This window comes from Mustela lutreola, chromosome 11, assembly GCF_030435805.1.
Source record: "Mustela lutreola isolate mMusLut2 chromosome 11, mMusLut2.pri, whole genome shotgun sequence".
Classification (NCBI taxonomy): domain Eukaryota; kingdom Metazoa; phylum Chordata; class Mammalia; order Carnivora; family Mustelidae; genus Mustela; species Mustela lutreola.
In genome coordinates, this window is record NC_081300.1 from 58,591,396 (window position 1) to 58,608,396 (window position 17,001).

The 17,001-nt window shown below is 42.5% G+C and overlaps 1 protein-coding gene across 2 annotated transcripts; it reads left to right on the plus strand.

Annotated features, from left to right (window-relative positions):
• The first annotated feature begins 944 nt into the window (after positions 1-944).
• Positions 945-4,107, plus strand: TXNDC2 (thioredoxin domain containing 2). Of its 2 annotated transcripts, none has more exons than XR_009346090.1 (2): positions 945-1,286; positions 1,808-1,898. XR_009346090.1 is itself a non-coding variant. In XM_059140524.1 (2 exons), exons 1-2 carry the CDS (start codon positions 1,389-1,391, stop codon positions 3,283-3,285), a joined length of 1,569 nt encoding a protein of 522 aa, XP_058996507.1. In that variant the 5' UTR covers positions 1,151-1,388; the 3' UTR covers positions 3,286-4,107. The 2 variants fall into 2 exon arrangements, 1 of the variants encoding a protein (XP_058996507.1); XM_059140524.1 differs by having other exon boundaries at positions 1,151-1,479; positions 1,808-4,107.
• The last annotated feature ends 12,894 nt before the right edge of the window (positions 4,108-17,001 follow it).

A 17,001-nucleotide genomic window follows, 5' to 3' on the forward strand; every position in this document is an offset into this window, starting at 1 on the left:
ATCTTTAAAAAAAAAAATTGTTTTACAGTGGATCTACTTTCTCCATGAGCCCTAGGTCTAGGGAATTTGTGCGGGAATGTTGAGGGGTGGGATTTAATCTGCCTATTTGTTAAATTTCAGCCTGAAGAACACTTTCTCATTCTGGTAGCAGCTCAGTCTTTCCGATTCCTCCACTTTCTCCATAATATTTGGGTGCACAGGGTCATGGGGCCTGGTTGTGGCCCAGCCATCTGCCTCTTGTTTCCCATGTCAAGTGGCTAGTCTGGCCTGGTCCCTAGACTGAGGACTGCTGAAGACCACTGGTCCCATCGAGGAGGTGGGCCGCCATAATCTTACCCACTGGTTGAGCTTGCGATTCCAGTTCTTGCCTCTGGTCCAAAATCCCCTTTCGTGGTGGCTTCTTTCTTCTTCCTTGAGGTCTCTGTAGGTCAGCTGGTCTTCCCAGGACTCTCACAGCCCCACTCCAGGCTGTGCAGGATTTCCAGATCTTTGGCTTGCACATAGCAGGCTATGCGGCCAGGAGCCTGCCCCAGGCCAAAGAACCCAGTCATGCCCTCTGCCAGGGGCCCATAGCTGCCATGTTGGTTTGGAGTCCACAAAGACATGAGCTCTTCCTGGCCTCCAAAATGGAACCCAGGCAAATACTCCTCTGCTGTCAGCTTTCCTCTGAACACATCTAACCTGGGTCCATGCTGAGGTTTCATTCTTGCTGAGGGGAGTCCAGGACACAGGTACCTGTTCTCTCAGATTCCCATCTATTTGGATGGAAGGTGTGATGTTTTCACTTCTTCTCAGTTAGGGAATCTCTCCATGTTATCATCTACTCCCTTCCAAATAGCTCAATAGGACACCTGACAGGCAGGCAGGACTTTGTAGAGGAGAGTAACATGATTAGGAGGAGACACTATGATGATTAGAGTGATGAGTCAGAAAGAAAGCTGGGGCTAAAGAATCCTAGAGGGAGGCTGTAGAAAAGTTGGTTTCGAGTTACCATCCTTTGGCAAACAGAAGAGTTCAGTGTAGTATGCAGAGGGCAGGCTTAGAACCCGCCCATCTACTGGCTTTGTGAGCTTGAGCAAGTTACATAACTTGCTCAAGGCTCAGCTTTCTTATTTGTAAAGTGAGGATCATAATGGTACTTACCTCAGTGGTGTGTTATAGGAAATAATGCCTGTGAACACACAGCAGGCACCGGGCAAGGCCAACACCCAGCTCGGCCTCCAGAACCAAGGCTGTCATGAAACTCTCAACTACTAGGGAAGACCAGTTGTAAGCGCCATCCGCCTGTAAGTTGTTCCTCGTTGTGTGATGTAGGCTGGCAAGGTTGGAAGAAGTTGAAGGGTACCACCTCGTCTTCACTGTGAGGCATGCGTGAAGTATGAGTGGGTATGGACAAGGAGCTGGAAGTGGAAAGTGATAGAGCGGGAGCCCCGGAAGAACCAGAAATGAGTCCGGAGAAACAAGAAGAAGCCAGTCAAGGTGATGCTAATGGTGAGTGGGAGGGAGGAGGGTCACCTTAGGCATCCACATGCTTAGGGAGGAGGCAACAGGATTGAAGCAGAGAAAAGTTGTAGTGTTTAAAGAAAAACAGCTTTATATAAAGATATGTGTAATCACATACTGCTGGCCTTCTGTTGAATGTGATTATGCAAGTTGATACATCATTCATAAAACTACATTTATGAGCTCTGCGAATGACGTGAGTCTTCCCTGGAGTATGTGATAAGAATTTGTGTGTGTGTGTGTGTGTGTGTGTGTGTGTGTGTGTGTTTCTTCTGTATTTTTATTTATTTATTTTTTTGTTCAGAAAGTCCACTAATACAGGGTCTGTCCAGCCATGTGACTCCGTTGGTCCCAGAATTCTTGGATCCAGCACATATCCAGGAGGAGGCCTTGGCCCAAGAGGACAACAATATACAATACTTGCCTGCAGTGGAGCCCAAAGGTCCACAGCCCAAGGACATATTCCCACCTGAACGGGGCAGTAACATCTCCAATTTCTCAGCAAAAACCATACAGCCCAAGCAGGCCGACATCCCCAGTTTTTCAGCAGCAACAATGCCACCCAAGCAGGCTGATACCCCCAACTCCCCAGAAAAAATTATCCCGCTCAAGCAGACGGACATCTTCAATTCCTCAACAAAACCCGTATCACCCAAACATGTTGAAACTTCCAGTTTCTTAGCAAAAATCACCCCACCCAAGCAGGGCAATACACTCAATTCCCCAACTAAAACCACCCCATACAAACAGACTGATAGCCTCAATTCCCCAGCAAAAACCATCCCACTCAAGAAGTCTGACTCCCCTAATTTTTCAGCAAAAATCACCCCACCCAAGCAGGCTGACACCCTCCATTCTTCAGAAAAAAATATACCACCCAAGCAAGATGACCTCCCCAATTCCTCAGAAAAAATCATCCTGCCAAAGGAGGATGGCATGTCTACTTCTTCAGAACAACACATTTCACCCAAGAAGGGTGACACCAATTCCCCAGCAAAATCCATCCTGCCTAAGCAGGCCAGTAGCCACAAGTTCTTAGCAAAATCCATTCTGCCCAAAGGGGCCAACGCCCCCAAGTTGTCAGCAAGAACTTCCCAGTCTAAGCAGGTCATCAGCCCCAAGGTCTTAGCAAAATCCATCCTGTCCAAGCACAGCCACACTTCCAAGTCCTCAGATGAAAGCATCCTGCTTAGGGATAGTGACACCAAGTCATCAGAAGATACCATCCACCCCAAGGAGGGAGACATCCTTATGTCCTTAGAGGAAAGCATCCTGCCCAGACAGGTTGACATCAAGTCCTCAGAAAACACCATCCACCCCAAGGAGGGTGACCTCGTCCAGTCCTCAAAAGAAACCATCCTGTCCAAGGAGGATGACATTCCCAAGTCCTCACAAGAAACCATCCAGCCCACAGAAGGTAATGTCTTAGAGCTGTCACAGACAATGGAACTCCTGGAGGTGGACTTGGTGAAAGCGATCCTGAGCAAGGAGGAATTTGAGTTGGCACTCAAGGAGGCTGGGGAGAGGCTGGTAGCCGTGGACTTCTCGGCCACCTGGTGTGGGCCTTGCAGGACCATCAAGCCCCTTTTCCAGTCCCTGTCATTGAAGTATGAGGATGTGGTGTTCCTGGAAGTGGACGCTGATGAGTGTGAGGAGCTGCTGAGGGACCTGGAGATCATTTGCATCCCAACTTTCCAGTTTTATAAAAACGAAGAAAAGGTGGGAGAATTTTGTGGTGCCATTAAGGAAAAACTCGAAGCAATCATTGCAGAATTAAAGTAATTGTGGACTCTGAAAGCACTGTTAACAGTCACCTGGTTATAGTCTATGGGTTTTTTTTTTTTTATTTATCAAAAGAGATGAGACATAAAGTGTCTGCTCATAAGTGACCAAGTATTAACTCCACCTTCTCAAAAATCAGTAAAGCACTAAAGCGTCTTGTGACCATGTTCTCCTTGATAGAAAGTGTGATATTAGAATTTCCTTTGGTGGAGTTTGGGAGCGCACCTGTCTCCTATTTTTTTTTTTTTTTTTTGTCTCCTATTTTTTTGATGATGATCTTTTTTGGAACTCACCCTTGAAAATTCAGTTCACTTGGTGTTGGTGGCAACGTTGGACGTTTAGACAGTTCTGTAAAAGCATAGGATTTATAGATGAGTGGAGACTTCTTTTCTTATTTGGGGTTTCTGATAAGATGTTTTGGGAAATAAAGAATTGGAAAGATTCTCATAACCTACCTAACCTTCTCTAAGTGCAGGGAATGCTCTGGAGGCCTCAGGACATACCATGGGCTCACCAAGCCCGCATGGAATTCCTTGGTGGCAGAGCCGAGATCAAGGCTGTGTTCCCAGATCTCAAGTGCAGGCCTCTTTCTACTAATCATGCCCACAAAATCTGATACAGAGCTCCCAGCTTCTGATTTCTCAGATCAAGAGCTTTATGATTCAGGTCAAAGTCAGGGTGATCTTCAATGCCATTATGACATCAGCTCCCTGGTGACAGAGTTCCTACTTTGTCTTCTGGTAATGGGGTTTCTGAAACCTGCTCCCAGATGTCTCAGATCCCAAAGGCTTAGGTCTGGGTCACAGATGGTGGCTCGGTCCAGAGCTTTTGCATTAAAAAAAAAAAATGTATATGTGATACACGCACGTATAACAGCATGTGTCTAATGTATGCAGTTTGATGAATTTGGACATATGCATACACCCGTCATTACCACAGTCAAGGTAATAAACCATACCCCTCATCTCCAGAGTTTCCTTGTATGTCCTCTCTTTTGTCATTGTGGTGGTGGTGGCAGTGGTAAGAGCACTTCACTGGAGATCTGACCTCTTAACATTTTAAACACACAATACTGTGTTGCCAATGACAGGCCAACTCTGTTGTACAGCAAATCTCTAAGACTTAGCCATTCCAGAGAACCGAAACCTGTACCCAATGAGCAACGACTCTTCATTTCCCGCCCTATTCCTTGGTCAGCCATCATCCTGTCTTCTGCTGGTCCAGTCTTTTAAAGAATTTGAACTGGTCAACATTTCAAAGAACAGGATTCCCTTTAAAACCTTGAATTCCAGCTTTTCTTGAAACACTGTAAAACCGGGCGATCTGGGCTTGCATCCCCTCAAGAAACCAGTCTAATCTTAGAGGCTCCGTGGCACTGCCTCCCATTGGTGGTGAGAAACCGGGCTGACCACTTTTATGCAGCTGAGTTGCAATGCCTCAGTTAACCGCAGGAGGGAGCTGCGCCAGGGACTCCTACTGTGTGCTCTAGCTCAATGATAGACCTCGTCTGAGCCAGGAAAAATAACCACCTAAGAATAGAAACAAAATGCCATGCATACCTGGACTTTCGTCCAAAAACAGTTGGGATGACCTACGTGAAGTATTAATGATAAGGCTAACAAATTCGTGAAAATGAGTAAGATATCAACTGAGGCTCATATAATCACTCTGTTTCAGTGGCACATTTTGTTCTGAGTTTCTCAGCAGTCTGGATGGGGCAGAGGGTGAGGGTGCTGGTGTGAGAGAAGGGGAAACCCCATAATAACCAGATGTCATTACCCTAAGAGGAGAAAACGCTGGAATTGGAAAAACGAGCCCATGATTTCTTGTAACTAAATTCTTGAAAGGAAATTTTCATCTGGACACTTCTGGATGAGGTCCTTGACAGTATTTTTTATGAGAAATTCAGAAACAATTCTCATATAGCTATTTCTAGTAATAATCTCTCATAAAAACCAAAGCTACGATCATAAGCCACTCTTCAATGAGAGGATTTGGGATTCAGGGTGTACAAGTATGTAGCTTTTGATTTTCATATAAATGGACTTCCATTAATGATCCATATACTTGTTCTTTTCCTCTGTAGAGAGACCTTCCTCTGACTTTTTTCACTCTGCTGTGTTCTTGTTTTCCATATTGAACAGGCTGGTTTTAATATAACTTTATCTGCTTAGACATTTAAGAATGAACCCAACCCTTCTGGCACCAGAGCCCCATTTGGACAGCCTAGCCCCACACCACTTTAGACTCTGTAATTTGGAGGACAAGGGACCCCAAAATCTAATATTAGTGAGTTACACCAATAGCTATTTCTGGGACTGTAGTATTGTAGGTGTCTTTTTTTTTTTTTTTTTTTTAAATCATAGGTCTTTCTTTATGTTGAGGTTACTAAGTGATAACATGGACGATGACCTAAAGAAAACCCCTGAAAACAGTCATGATAGATTTTTCAGGTGATTTTAAGCCATTCCTGATGTAAATCAAGGGAGGAAGGCAAAGCACAGCTTTGCAAAGGTAATTCTGTAGGGCCAACACAATGCAGAGAAAATGTGGGGCTCTCTGACAATCTAATTGGATCCAGGGATTAAAATCTAAACAAGCAGAGAATTGATTCATGTCCTTCAGACTACCCACCATTTCTTTGGACTGTTTGCATAATGGTTAAACAGTAACCAGGTCAAAGTTACGTTCTCTGGCATAAAGCTTAAGTATAGGCATTCTGTTTTGCTGGTTAAGAATCATGCACTTAGGGGCACCTGGGTGGCTCAGTGGGTTAAAGCCTCTGCCTTCGGCTCAGGTCATGGTCTCAGGGTCCTGGGATCGAGCCCCACATCGGGCTCTCTGCTCGGCAGGGAGACTGCTTCCTCCTCTCTCTCTGCCTGCCTCTCTGCCTACTTGTGATCTCTCTCTCTCTCTGTCAAATAAAATAATAGATATATGAAAAAAAAATGTATATTAAAAAAAAAAATCATGCACTTAGAAAAAATGAACCAAGCAATTGTCATCACCTCTAAGATTGAACATGAAGGAGAAATAAGAATCATGTCTAATGAGAAAGAAGATTCCAGATAATCAGATTGGCTGTGCATGATGATAATCTAACAGGAGCCCTAACCAGAATCAATAGAATACCTGTTTGCTTTGATAAGAAAACTCAACAGGGGCGCCTGGGTGGCTCAGTCAGTTAAGTGTCTGACTCTTGCTTTCGGCTCAGGTCACAATCTCAGGGTTGTGGCGTGGGGCCTGCTTAACATTCTCTCTCTTCCTTCCTCTTTGCCCCTCTCCCCCTGCACGCATGTTCTCTCTCTTAAAACCAAAACGAAAAAAAAAACAACAAAACACCAAACAAAGCAAAACCAGAACTTAACAAAGCAGCAGTATTCTAAGTAATCTGCAAAAAAAATCAATAGCTTCCTTTTGATTCATTGATAAGTGATTAAGAATCATTATGGAAAAAGGTCTCCATTTACAACAGTGACAAAAAAAATAGAACACCTAGCAATAGTCCTAACAACAGTAAGGATTTTTAAGACTAATGCTAAACATTTTGAGACATATACAAATAGATCTGAATAGAGGTGCCTGGGTGGCTCAGTGGATTAAGCCGCTGCCTTTGGCTCAGGTCATGATCTCAGGGTCCTGGAATCGAGCCCCGCATCTGCCTCAGCATCCCTGCTGAGCAGAGAGCCTGCTTCCCCCTCTCTCTCTGCCTGACTCTCTGCCTACTTGTGATCTCTCTCTCTGTCAAATAAATAAATAAAATCTTTTAAAAACAATAACAACAACAAATAGATCTGAATAAAGTGAGACACAGTCTACTTTCCACATTGGAAAGAAAGATTGAAAAATGTTGAGTCTTTCCGCCTGAGTAGACTTAATGTGATCCCAACCAATATCTCATTGAGATCATTGGGAGAATCTGACAAAATACTTAAAAATTCAAAGATAGGAAAAAGTTTTAAGAAGTAATGAAGAGATATTTGCTCTATCAGATAGTAGAATGTATAATTAGTACAGTAACTGTATAGTAAGTGTACAGTAAGTGTGGGGATACCAATAGAAGTATTGATGGAGAAAGAAGAGAGAGGAAACATAACAGTAACCAAAAATCAGACTTCAGTATGTAAATCGTAATATATCAATAAAGAAATGTTTCCCTTTGATCAAATGTAAGTGGGTAATTTTTAAAAAATTGTTAAACATTAGGTGTCTTGGGACCCCTGGGTGGTTCAGTCTTGCCTTCGGCTCAGGTCATGATCCCAGGGTCCTGGGATCCAGCCCCACATCAGGCTCCCTGCTCAGTGGGGAGCCTGCTTTTCTCTCTCCTTCTGCCGCTCCTCCTGCTTGTGTTCACGCTCTCTTTCTCTCTCTGTGTCAAATAAATAAATAAATAAATCTTAAAAAAAAAAAAACAAAACCCACATTAGGTTTCTAGGCCTCCATACTTGTAAAATCAGTTTCAGTAGTTGTAGGCGGGGTCCAGGAATCTCTCCCCATAGTCCAAGTTCAGTCTCGACCCCACCCCCAAGCTCCCATCCTGGGTGCACCGTAGGGTTGTCTTATCCCAGATGGGTTCCCTTCCCACAGCATTTCCTTCCTGAGACTCTGTTATTCAGTTTGGGAAACCACTGCTAGAGAGAGGCCTGCGCCCCTACCCCTGTCAGGGGGTGGGGACAGAAGGGGGATCCTTGCTGTCCAGGTTTCATACAAGAGGCTAGGCTTGAGCAGGTTCAGTCTCCTTGGAGATGTCCCCGTTGGCAGGAATCCTCACTAGCATGCCCCTTATTTTTCTGATAATCCAGAACATCACTGTTGGAACAAACACATTTCCACTACACAATCCCACCTCAGTGACTGAATTGCCTAACCCCACAAGGAACTTCCTCCCCAGAAACCTCTTCCTGTCCCCATAATTTGCAAGGCTGCTTCTTTTCCAGTGGATTAGGACTTCACATTATTAGACCAAGCATCCTTCCTTCGCACTCTCTCAGATTGGTTCCACAGGAACATAATGGGTTCTAACAGGAATAAGAAGATAGGCTCGTTGCTGAGTCATGTTTACAGGGCGTTATCAGATAAACTGAGGCATATTAAAATTTCTGTGAGTTTATTTGAGTAAAAATTAATTCCATCAGGGAGGTACCAAACCAAAAATGGCTATGTGTTCTGCCCACAAGAGTCAGGGGAAGACTTGGTGTAGACAAGGTGTGTGAGCAAAGAAAGGACATTATTTGATTGGCTAGAGCTTTAAGCCTAATGGGCTATTTGAGATCGCCTGTCCTTAGGTTTTGATTTCTTAACCTTGAGGCATTTATAGGCTTAGATTTTCGATTGTTTACATAGTTTGAGTCACCTCAGGCTAAAGGCCTTCCTATTTAATTAATTAAACAAAGGCTGGAATTCAGCCCACTGAATTCTAGAGCAGAGGTGTGAGGTCGCTCTGTTAAACGCCTCTTAATAGACTGGCCAAATTTCTGAACTTCACTTATTATAAGGATGGTCCTCCTTCTCCTGTCAATGGAAGAGCAGGTGGGAATAAGAAGACTGGTTTCCTCTTCTAGATTCACCAATCAAAAAATAAAATAAAATATGAGTAAAATGGTCAAAATACTAAAAACAGAATGATTCCTATTTTCTGTAAAAATTGAATAAAGTATTGTTGGCTCTCTGTGTATGGATATTTTTTCTTTCATTCTATTCTTGTTTTTGTTTGTTTTTGCTGCTTACATAGACAGTGAAAAGCAAAAGCAGTTAATGAAATGTTTTGGGAGAACCCAGCTGCTAAAACAGAATCTGGGAGGACTGAAATAAGAGGGAGCAAGCATATGGCTCAAGGTCAAGGATGCTTCTGGCCAAGGCTTCAACTGTGGAACTTCACCTGAGGCTTTGTGTTCTGGTTGAGCATTCTGGGCCTTCCTGACTTTGTGTTACCCATAGTGTTAGAGACAAAACCCTCTAAGTTCTTCTGCTTGAGGATGAAGTGCCTAAGTGGTCGAAGAAGCTGTAAGGAAGGCAGTATAATTGTGTTTTGGTGGTAAGGGACAGAGGCCCAACTCAAACCTGATCCAGCAAAAATGGAGAATGTGTCGGATCTTGAGACTGGAAATTCTAAGGGGACAAAGTGTTTCAGGGGTATTTGGAGGTTCAACGAATATCACCAAGACACTGATGTTTTCCACCTCTCAACTCAGCTACCCACCACTCCCTCTTTAAAAAAAAAAAAAAAAAAAAAAAAAGTTGGTGGGTGGCTTGATTCTTAACTGATTTAGTCGGTTAAGCATCTGCCTTCAGCCTGGGTCATGATATCAGGGTCCTGGGATTGAGCCCCACATAGGCTCCCTGATCGAAGGGAAGTCTGCTTCTCCCTCTGCCGCTCCCCTTGCTTGTGTTCTCTCTCTCATTCTCTTTCTCTCTCTCAAATAAATAAATAAATACAATCTTTAAATACATTTTTTTTTTTAAATAGTGGCACTTTAATCAGGAGATCCTTCAATAGCCAAGGTTGTCACCTATTGCAACAATAGTTGCAATAGTCACCCATTGCAACAATGAAAAATAGTGGAATCCAGATAGCAGGGAGCCTGAGAAAGCCCACGGCTGTAGCTTCAAGGTTTAGGAAAATCAGGATTTTCAAATTCCAGAGTGGAAAAAAAAATGATTTATTTGAAAATGAAAGGGCCAATGTTAGAAAATGATAAACATGAAGAAGTTAAAGGTGGTAAAGACAAGCAGTGATTGAAATGAAGAAAGGCGAATTGTGAGCACTGAAGAAAAACATGATCATTCTATTATATATTGATTGGAAGTGTGTTACTTTTACTCATACAAGTTGAGAGTCATCTCTTAAGATGGTGATTTCAGGGGGCGCCTGGGTGGTTCAGTGGGTTAAAGCCTCTGCCTTTGGTTTAGGTCATGATCCCAGGGTCCTGGGATGGAGCCCCTGCTCAGCAGGGAGCCTGCTTCCCCCCTCTCTCTGCCTGCCTCTCTGCCTACTTGTGATCTCTGTCTGTCAAATAAATTAAAAAAAAAAAAAAAGATGGTGATTTCAAATAAGAGTGCTTCAAATGAAGCACTGAGAATGAGACCCAAGAAACCAGAAGGGGACCATGGCTTGGGGAGGAGCAGAGAAGGGCATGGCCGTTCTCCCACAGAACAGTTCTGCAAGTCTTCATTGCTGGTTTTCCCTAAATGTTCCTGAAGGGTCTCTGGCCTCTAAGAGCCACCTCACTAGTGCAATTTGAAGAAGGTGGGAAGGACTGCTTCTCTCTCCCATGCCCCAGGAAGGCCACAAAACCTCGGTGTTTGAAAGGCAAAGCTAGATGCAAGTGTAATGACTCATAGATCAATATCTTTTACAGACATTAGAAGATACAGAAGAAATTCACCAGTTTGCAATGATTCTTAGTTTAGAAATGGCAAATGAGGCTAGCCTCCCAGGGAAGGCTTTAAAGAAGATTTCCCTTAAATCAGGCCAGTTAACACTGGCAAGACTACAGTGTGTTATCATGCTGTCAGAAACAATGAAACGGCTAGAACAGCAACAGTGTAACAATTCAGCATTAATGTTCTTTCTTAAATCTCCCTATGTTCATTTCCCGAATAATTTTGATCTCTTTCTGTGAGTTTGAAATTGCTTATAGGATAAAGATGCTTACTTTCAAATATCTCTGCTTTGGCACCTGAGGTTTTGTTTAAAAAAGGATTTATAAGTCTAAATTATAATCCTACTTCATTTGTGATTACAAGTTTCATGTATGTTTATTGAGAGAAAAATGCTAAAATAAATTTGGTGGCTGTATCAGTTGGATACCAACTGCCTTCCCTCATCCTCCTCAGGACCCATCCATGTACTGATTGTTTTCTGTTTGTGGTTTAAAACACACACACACACACACACACACACACACACAAACCACACACACACACACACACACTCCAAGATTTATTATGTGAAGGTCAGATACTATACATGTTTATCACTGGTATTGAAGTTGAAAGCAGGAAGATAGGTTCACATGTTAGTAATGAACTCTATCCACAGCCAATAGATAAACTGCTTTCGATGCAGGGAATATTCAGAGCCCAGAGGCTGTCTTGTGAGAAGACAGTTTAGAGGTGCTTGTGAAACTGAAAATGCCTGTTTTTAATTAAAATCAACAAACTGATTTTTAATTCTTAGGATTCTTCTATCCTTTACTGACTTGCTCAAATATGAGCTTTTCATGACCCTGGTCTCTCCTCTTGGATGGAGAGGGGATGCCTTTCCCACAGTCCAAGTGAAATATGTCCAAATGGCCCCTCTCTGGGAGGAAAAGGACTTGAGCTGAACAGCAAAGCAATAGGGAGTTGGAGTTCCTTGAAAGTCAAGGGCTGAGAGTAGGGGTCTCTTGTTGTGCAGGCAGCAGATGTGACTACACAGCTAAAAATGAAGCACTGAGAATGAGACCCAAGAAACCAGAAGGGGACCATGGAAGTTGCCTCAACCGTAGGGGTGATGGTGATCAGTGGTTATAAAAGTCAGACTCTGGTAACCCGGCAAGGGGACAAGGGGGGGCTCAGGGGAGACGATGTGCGGAAGGTGTGGGAAATGGAGGAAGAGGTCACGTGGGACACCCACTGGTGAATGGGGCTGAGGTGCAGTGCAGAGTTGGGTCCCCTTGACTTCAAGAGCCATGGCAAGTATGGACAAGATCTTAGTGTTTAAGTGCCACCCTAGCAGTACACTTACTATATCTCTGTATAGTAGTGTAGATCACTGGGCTTTAAAGCTTGAAAGGATACAGGGTCGTGGTCCCTCCTATCACATCTTCATTTGAATAGCCGTTCTGGCACTTGCAGAAAATGGATGGTAGAACGTCACAAGCTAAACTAAGCTGTAGTTCCTTTGCAATTGCTGGACAGAGCCATATGCTTGCTAAAGCAGATTAATAAGGCTTCAGGTACATATTATGGGGCCAGTGATTTAGCAAATATGTTCTTTTCCATTCTGAAAAGAAACAATTGGTCTTGGGGCGGAAGAGACAACGACAATCACTTACTGTTTTGCTCCAAAGTGTTTTGAAATTTTCCATCTTTTGTTATCACATAGTATGAAGAAAATAGGAACCGTCTGGACCTCCTGTGTAACAGCGATACATTACTTGATATCACACAATCGAGGAGGACAGCAGAAGCTAGAGTACCGCGGTATCCTTGGCAGGATGGCGGAAATTCAGGGACCTGCCGTTCAGGAAACATGTCAGGGATCCAGTGATCAGATGTGTGCTGAGATGCTTTCTCCAAATTAAAAGATTAATTCTCGGGACGCCTGGGTGGCTCAGTTGGTTGAGCGGCTGCCTTCGGCTCAGGTCATGATCCCAGCGTCCTGGGATTGAGTCCCGCATCAGGCTCCTTGCTCGGCGGGGAGCCTGCTTCTCTCTCTGACTCTGCCTTCCACTCTGTCTGCCTGTGCTCGCTCTCGCTCTCTCTCTCTGACAAATAAATAAATAAAATCTTTAAAAAAATAAAATAGGGGCACCTGGGTGGCTCAGTGGGTTAAGCCTCTGCCTTCAGCTCAGGTCATGATCTCAGGGTTCTGGGATGGAGCCCCACATCGGGCTCTCTGCTCAGCAGGGAGCCTGCTTCTCCCTCTTTCTCTGCCTGCCTCTCTGTCTACTTGTGATCTCTGTCTGTCAAATAAATAAATAAAATATTTAAAAAAAAATAAAAATAAATAAAAAATAAATAAATAATAAAATAAAAGATGAATTCTCGTTTTTGCATCCCACAAAGAGAGAAACAGTGCCTGGCATATCTCCTTGGTTTCTCGTATAGATAGAGAGATAGTTAGATAGATAGATAGATATAGATAAACATACATATAAAATATATCTATACCCTATCTATATATCTGTATCTACCTATCTGTATATGTATGAATGATTATTCACTGAAGCCTTGGTTGCTTATTGCAAAATATTTCTTCAGAATTATTTGGAGTACTATTCAGCTATAAAAAAGAGTGAGGAAGCCAATATGGAGTAATTTCCAGGATATGTTAAGTGGAAAACAACAAAGTACAAAAAAGAATATAATATGTAACCCTTCGAGTAAAAATGAGGGTGATCTAAGAAAGTATACATACATCTGTTCATTATGCCAAGGAGGGAAAAAGAATGTTTTTGACTCTTAGAACCATATCAATGTTTCACATATGCCCCCAAATAAATAAATAAAGCAAAGAGGAGGAGCAAAATGGAAAACAGTAAAAAATGAATTTAATTGTATTCCAAGTGAACAGTATAACCATAGTGAAGGGAGTGGGAAAGGAAAGCACTTAGGTAAGTAACCTTGAAAATCAGTATTTTGACTGTATCTGTAAAGGAAAAGGAAAAATGAACTGTCACAAATATCCACCTCTGGTCAGTAAATCTGTTTTTCACAGAGGTATGGGTTAGCAATTCTGAGATTACTCTATGTGCATTGTAGGATTGAGCAAATAATCACATTTATTGTGGGTAATGAGAGTAAGGTCTCGTACTATCCCATGAGAACGAAGTTGCAAATAAGGGAGAAGAAGGCTAGAATGAACTCTGTGATGTTAGATTGGAATGAAAGGTATCAGTATGAACTCATTGTTTTTAAGATAGTAGATAGACGGGTACATTGGTTGCTCAGTGGGTTAAAGCCTCTGCCTTCGGCTCAGGTCACTGTCCCAGGGTCCTGAGTGAGAGCTTGATTAGAAACGGCATCTGCAGTGTCTCAAAGCATCTCATAACAAGATAGTAACTTTACAGGAAGGAACCTGGCAGACACAACCTTAACCACGTGAGCAAAGCTATCAAAACCAGAAATAAATTGGCGTTGTGCACATCTGACAGAGCGCATTGAGAAGAACCAGACATCACCGCTGTGGTATCCTTGCTAAAAATGCAGAAGCTCCATCCAATTGGGAGAAAACATCGGACAAACCCCAAATGTGGAGCATTGTAATATAACTGGCCAATGCCCTTCAAAAATATCAAGGTCATGAAAGACAAAAAGACTGAGAAACTGTCCCAGACGAGGGAGAGAGCACAACTAAATGCAAGCTGGGGATCTTAATTGTATCCTGGACAAGTCAGAGGACATTAGTGGGGAAACTGGAGAAATTCTAAGGTCTATGGGCTAGTTAACAATATTGAATCAATATCGTTTTCCCGTTTTGGGTAATTGTTCTAGGGTTCTGTAAGATACTAACTTCAGGGGAAGCTGGGGGAGAGCAAGGTGTAAGTGGAACTCTCTGACCTCTTTTTGCAACTTTTCTGTAAGTCTAAAATTATTAAATAATTATTAATAATTACTTAATTATTAATAATTACATAAGTAATTATTAATAAAGTAAAAATAATTAAGCAAAATTAAGTAAAAATTAGAAAGCAATAAATGTAGATTGAGTACCTTCTGGATCCCAGGCCCTGTTCCAGATGCTGAAGATACAGCAGTGAACAATGGTTTTGTAAAAGCGAATGTAAAATCGAGGACCAAGTGTTGTTTACCACATTGCCAAACAGTTCTGGAACTGATAAACTCCTTTCCATAATGGCATTATTACTACATCTTCTTGGTGATCACAGCCCAATTTCAGTTTAATGTATTTCTTCTGAAATTGAGTCACTCTGGTAAGACTGATGTGTGATATAACACACATTATCTGGATTGTACTTCGTGTCACTATAGAAACATCAAGAACAATTTATACATGTTAAAATCCATGGCTTGCATCTGAATTTCGACTTCATTTCCATCCTTTGGCTTTACAATTTTTCGAAATCTGTCATTCTGTTGATTTTCAACCAGATTAAAAATAGGATAAATTCTATCCCAGAAGTTTTGTGCTGAATTTATTTGTCCGAATTGTGTCAAATCACCATCCCTTGGTGAGGAAACAGGACAGGGGGCAGCCTGGTGGGTCAGTTCTAATGCTGACTCTTGTTCCTGACCACAGATTGCAATTGTGGGGAGATTAGAGGAAACCCCCAAAGTGAAACTGGCCAAAAATGAAGATGGAATCAGAGCTCTGATATTTATGTGATTTATTCTTTCCCAGCACGTGCCAGTATCAGTGGGTCGGTCATGTAAAGGGAGCTGGGAGGAGAGAAATAGAATGTGAAAAGAAATTGGGCATTGTGTGTGTTTTTCCAAGGGTTCTAGCATTTTCACCACACCAGGAAGAAAGTAAAATCAGGTGAACTACCTTTAATTCTAAATAGAGCACTCAAGGTAAGGAAGGAGCTCAATGAATTTCTTCAACAAGTTTCCTCGGCCATGTAATTACAGCTAAATGAAATGAAATCTGCATACTTGGCTTCAACTTCTCTCAGACATGTTGCAAACTGACAAAGTCTCCTGAGTAAACCACTAGGATATTTACAGCATGGAACAGTTCCCCTACAGACATCCTACTGTCTGCTTGACTGACATATTTCTTGGCTCAAACTGCCTAAATGAATGAATCTGTGAAGTCCAGGCACACCTCTGAGCTGACTTGAATGAACTGTTTACTCCGTGCCTGCCACTCCCCTCTCCACCTCACGCTAGCAGCAGTTGCACTGAGTGAACACATCATAGTCGCCTTGATAACGAATCTTCCAGATTCCTGACCGGTGACCTGCGAGGTCTCGGGTTGGGTGTCTATTTAATCACTGGGTCCCCCTCCTCCCTTCAGCCCTTGGGTTTAAACTACTGGTTTTCCTTAACCTCTGCAACCAGAAAAGGGATCCCCCAATAGATTAATATTTCTATTTTGTAATATATTGATTAGGAACTTACTTAATATAATCCAGACTTATGTGACAGCACCAGCAGCAAGCTCAATGGGATGCCTCAAGAGAATTTTGAGGGGGGGGGCGGTAATTTGTCAGATTGTTCATTGAGTTTCCAGGGGGGACAATTCAACTGCTCGATTCATTATTTTCTTCAAAGTATGATCCTAGTTATCCTAAGCTATATAATTTCCAAAAAAAGAGCCAAAAATGGATATTCATGCCTGCCTATGAATAAGCCATTATGAAGGAGGGAACAGTAATGGTAAAATTTATTTATTTTTGTTAAAGATTTTATTTATTTATTTGAGAGAGTGAGTGCATGGGAGAGAAAATGAGCAGGGGAGGAGCAGAGGGAGAAGGAGAGGGAGAAGCAGATTCCCTCCTGAGCAGGGAGCCTGACACAGGCTTGACCCCAGGACTCTGAGACCATGACCCGAGCCAAAGGCAGATGCTTAACCGACTGAATCACCCAGGCGTCCCGTAATTGTAAAATTTATTGAGCACTTACATGTGTCAGATATTGTGTTCGGGTATTTACAAGTATTATCTCATTTAGCTTCACTGCAGTCCTGTGAGGTAAATGGCTTTATTATCCCCATGTAAATGGTTGATACAGAAATTGAGCCCAGATTTGAGGAAGCCAGAGCTCTGATCCCTGAGCTAGTGCTTAAAATGCCCATGACAAGTAAGGTCAGAAAAGCTATTGAAATGCAAGGAGACAGCAAGAACATGGTGATGGAATGCAATGAGCAACCATCTGTGCTAAACAGAAATGTTTTTATTCTTTTATTTCATTGTGGTAAAATATACCTCCCATTAAATTTGCCATTTGAACCATTTTTAAGGGTCTAGTTCAGGGACATTAATCACATTCGCCCTGTTTTTCAGCAGTCACCGTCATCCATCCACAGAAGTTTTTCATCTTCCCAAG